The 4,981-nt window shown below is 42.0% G+C and overlaps 1 protein-coding gene across 1 annotated transcript in view; it reads right to left on the reverse strand.

Moving 5' to 3' along the window:
- The window catches only part of ST18 (ST18 C2H2C-type zinc finger transcription factor), a 77,691-nt gene that overhangs the window by 32,728 nt on the left and 39,982 nt on the right, over positions 1-4,981 (reverse strand). Inside the window, exon 9 of the mRNA XM_017853857.1 lies at positions 3,363-3,478. Coding sequence (XP_017709346.1) covers positions 3,363-3,478 — 116 coding nt within the window. The remainder of the gene's footprint in view (positions 1-3,362; positions 3,479-4,981) is intronic.

A 4,981-nucleotide genomic window follows, 5' to 3' on the forward strand; every position in this document is an offset into this window, starting at 1 on the left:
TCCGACTTATTTTGTGTTTTAGTAGAGATGGGGTTTCACCATGCTGGCCAGGCTGGTCTCGAACTCCTGACCTCAGGAGATCCACCTGCTTCGGCATCCCAAAGTGCTAGAATTACAGGCATGAGCCTCCACGCCTGGCCTATTTTATATTTTTAAGTTACGCCCATTAATATTGCCAGGAGAAGCCAAGAAGTGCCAGTGGTTTTTAAACATCAGCTATAAATTACCTATAAAATATAATAATAAAATATTCATTTAATTAGCTGATAATTTATTTTTAAGTTTGGCGGTATTAAAAGTTCAAGAAATGAAGAAAGAACTGGAGACAACGTTATACAGGGAAAAGTTGCAGTTTGGAGTTTTGATAGTTAGACTAAATTCCAAATCTAGAGTGAAATATCTTACATAATGACATGTGCCAATATTAGTTGGGTGATATATTTTGGGAAGGTTTTCAGATGAAAATATAAAAATTGGAAGAAAGAAACTAGTTTTCTCAATAAGTGGCACTGAAACTGTAAGGAAATTCTAAGATAATTAGTGACATCCAAAAAGTCCTAATGCAAACAAAGTTTTTGATAAGTAATCAAGGTACTGTTAGAAACACAAAGTATAATATAATAAGGACAGGGTGACATGGAATGTAGTATGACTTTTACAAAACAAATATACCAAGGCAGACACATGCAAATAAGTGATAGCCATCAAAGCACTCACCCTGTCTAAAATGCATGAATTAGGCTGGGCACAGTGGCTCACGCCTGGAATTCAGCATTTTGGGAGGCCATGGCGAGTGGATCACCTGAGTTCAGGAGTTCGAGACCAGCCTGGCCAACATGGCGAAACCCCGTCTCTACTAAAAATACAAAAATTAGCTGGGTGTGGTGGTGGGCCCCTGTAATCCCAGCTTCCCAGGAGGCTGAGGCAGGAGATTGAACCTGGGAGATGGAGCTTGCAGTGAGCCAAGAACACACCACTGAACTCCAATCTGGGAGACAGAGCAAGATTCTGGCTCAAAATAAATAAAATAAAATAAAATAAAATGGATGAACTATGAGGCCTCTGAGATAATAATTTCTTAAGAATTTTGGAATGATTATATTCCAAAATCATTCATAATCTTTTGAAATCCTTCCTCTTTTATATTTACCTTCACACCATGGAGAAGTGCCCTTTGCAAAATAATCATGCTTCATTTTTCTGACCCAAAATGGTATTGCAGGTTAATTTTCAATCTTTTGCACTACCTTTAGTTTGGGATGACTTTTATCAATTTCCAACAATCTACCTTCAAAGGATAAAATTTGCCATTTTGAAGATATTAAAAATAACACATGGAAAAAAATATACACAAAGATGAAAAGTTTCTAACAGCAGGTCCACGTGGGAAAAGGTGTCTGGCTGGCCTATGTGGCTTCTAAGAAGTTTCTAAAAAGTGAGAAGTGGCTTCTAAGGTCTCAAGTCACTGAACCTGAAACAGTGTTCAATCCGATTTAAGTTCCAGCATGTTTGGAACCATCCGTTACCATCAACCACCAAGCCCCAGGCAGACATCAAGTTTATAAGGGAGCATGCTATTTCAGCCAGTAATGTTTGCCTACAAAATCCTTCGAGAATGCAGAGTCTACGCTTATTTTAAAGTCATTCACATGTCAACAGGGCAATCGGATGACAGACTTGGAATAATTTTTACTGAACACCTACTATGTGCAAGGCCCTGTTGTTGGCACCTGCATTTGAAATGTATTACCTGCTCCCAAGTCACTGTCCATGTAGGTGGGTAAATAAGAGGTTGCACAGTGCATATTATACACCAATGGCGTGGACAAGGTAGAGAAGAGGAAATAAGGGGAAATAAGAGGTTGCACAATAAATATTATGAACCAATGATGCGGACAAGGTAGAGAGCAAAGACAGAGGAGAGAAGACCCCCAGCACCCACTTTGTGCCCTTTGAGGCTTTGTTCTTGGTGAGGGAGGCAGAAAATAGAGTGGAGGGAAGTGAAGAAAAGATCTGGGAATGGGTGCATCAGGGCTGGGGGTGGGGAAGCACAGTAGCCTGGAGGCCTCTCACATAAGTGATGTTTGAGAGAAGAGCTGTCCTGAGGGAGGAGAGGATGTGGGCCCTGCAGAGGCCTTGGACACAGCATTCTGGGCAGAAGGAACAGCAGGCCTAATACCCTGCCTAATTCCTGGAGTGCTTAGGGGAAGCAAGAAGCACAAAGCGGGAGGCTGGGGGAGGGGAGCACTCACTGATCCTGTGGGGTGGTGGGTGGACATGTGGAGGTCACAGCAGGGTGGCAGCCAAGGAGTCCTCAGCAAGAGTGAGTGCAGATAGCAGGAAGGAAGGGTTCCAGGATGGAGCTTAGAGGCACCCTACTCTTTAGATGGCTACACATGAGTCTAGAAGGGCTAGCAGTGAGATGAGGGAAGAGTCCGGAGGTGAGGCATCCTAGAGGCCAAGTGTAGACAATGGATTGTGGAGGAGGGAGATCAGTTCTGTGGCATCCTGCTGCCTGTCAAGTAGGAACAGGAGGCTCCAGGACCAAGATCCTGACAGGGGAAGGGGATGCTGAGGGAAGGAAGGTCCCTGGAGATCTGTCTGGGAAAGATTCAGGAGGGAAACTGCCTCACACAGTAGCAACAACTTTCTGGATATGTTCAACTGGAAAAGGAAGGGGAGACAGAGAGTCCAGGTGGAAGCTGGGTCAGGAGAGGTTTTTACAGTTTTTTTTCTTTGAAAAGTTTAAACACATTTTTGATGAGGGATATAGAAGAGAGGGTACAGGCCTGTCCTAAGTGGACGCGTTACTCCTTGCTATAAACTTTCATTAACTGATAGCTTTAAATAGATTTATATATGAGTAGATTTGATTAATATTTAATCACACATGGGAAACAGTTTCCTGCATTTCATTCACTCATTCACCCGCTAGTACATAACTCGTACTTACTGCCTTCGGGTACCCTGCCCTTTAAACTCTTCTGGGCCTCAGAACCCCTTTGAAAATGTGATGAAAACCAGTAACTCCCTTGCTCAAATAACAATTTACATCAAGTGTCAGAAGGTTGGTAGAGTCCCCGAAGTCAACCCTTAGATCTGCGGGTCAATGGTTATCAGGTTAAGAAGCATTCTAATTGTGTTATCTTATTTTGTTTTTTAATAAACAGGTTTTAAATTCTGTTAGCATATGACCATGTACACCCTCTTAGCTCAGGTGAGGTGCGTGTCTAACATTTAATTGCTGACTGGTAGAAATCACCCTGACGTCAACTGTATAAGCCAGGATATTGTAACTCTAAGTCATGAACTTGAATCTTCGTTCCAGAATCTTAGAGGGCATGGCACTGGGCACTACTTACGTGATTAGTTCCTTTTTGAGATCTCTTGCATGAAGCTTGGGTTTAGGGCTTGGTATAGAGGCCTCTCCAGGAAACTTTTTTTCCTCTAAATTTTCTAGAGAGCTCACTGGGTCTTTCTGGAAAAGAAGCAAACACACACAAACAAACACAGAAGTCATTAGGGAACCCTGGAAAGACAACTAGATTTAAAATCACTGGGACTAGGGTTGAGGTTTGGCTTTGGACTTGGACTTGGCTGAAATACCTTAGAGGATTTGTATAAGAAATAAATAAGATAGGCCAGGGAATGTGGCTGATGCCTGTAATCCTCGGTCTTTGGGAGGCCGAGGCAGGGGGATCACAAGGTCAAGAGATCAAGACCATCCTGGCTAACATGGTGAAACCCCGTCTCTACCAAAAATACAAAAATTTGCTGGACATGGTGGTGTGTGCCTGTAGTCCCAGCTACTCAGGAGGCTGAGGCAGGAGAATCACTTGAACTCAGGAGGCAGGGGTTACAGTGAGCCAAGATGGTGCCATTGCGCTCCAGCCTGGCGACAGAGCAAGACTCCATCTCAAAAAAAGGAAATAAATGAGATAATAATACGTCCTGGTTGTAACAGATCTTTATCCTAAGTGAAGAATGAAAAAGTGGAATTGGTATGGAACACCTTTCAAAAGTTCACATTTTGGCAAATATGATTACAGAGGTAGGTATTTCTTGAGCCATGTAATTAGTATTTTATTATGTTTCAAGGTTTCTTGTATTAGGAATGCTCCCTAGAGAGCACAGGAATTGCTCATATGTCCAGCAGTCATAACAGCAGTAAAGCCAAAGAAATATTGCAAAATGAATCACACAAACTTTTAAGCAGAAAAGGGGGAAGTTTTGGTTAACTGAATGCCCTTTTTAATGTACAAATAATTAAGATCTAAATTATTCATTTAAATACGTAATAACTGAGGCTACAGTATTTTGGCATTTAATTTGATCTTTCTGGATAATTCCTTTTACTTTTGTATTACTTCCCGTTTTGCTGAAATTACTTATTTTGCTAAATTAGTATCCTGTAGCACTTTCCTTCCTGGATGGAATTTCTTATTGGATGTTTCTAATTTTCATGCTCTTCTCTTAAGTTTAATACCAACCTTGATTTCATAAAGAAGACTCACGCCGGGCTCGGTGGCTCAAGCCTGTAATCCCAGCACTTTGGGAGGCCGAGACGGGCTGATCACGAGGTCAGGAGATCGAGACCATCCTGGCTAACACGGTGAAACCCCGTCTCTACTAAAAATACAAAAAAACTAGCCGGGCGAAGTGGCGGGCGCCTGTAGTCCCAGCTACTCGGGAGGCTGAGGCAGGAGAATGGCGTAAACCCGGGAGGCGGAGCTTGCAGTGAGCTGAGATCCGGCCACCGCACTCCAGCCCCCGCGACAGAGTGAGACTCTGCCTCAAAAAAAAAAAAAAAAAAAAAGAAGACTCACTAATCTTTTCAAAGAGTTTATTTACCAAGTGATGCATTATTTCACAGATAACAAATGATGGTGTTTTTCGATCACATAATTAGCTTACTTTCATCATTAAACTTGTATTCAGTAAATATAATAATTTCTGGATTTAATATTAAAATCAAATGAAC

This window comes from Rhinopithecus bieti, unplaced genomic scaffold (assembly GCF_001698545.2).
Source record: "Rhinopithecus bieti isolate Rb0 unplaced genomic scaffold, ASM169854v2 scaffold_37463, whole genome shotgun sequence".
Lineage (NCBI taxonomy): Eukaryota > Metazoa > Chordata > Mammalia > Primates > Cercopithecidae > Rhinopithecus > Rhinopithecus bieti.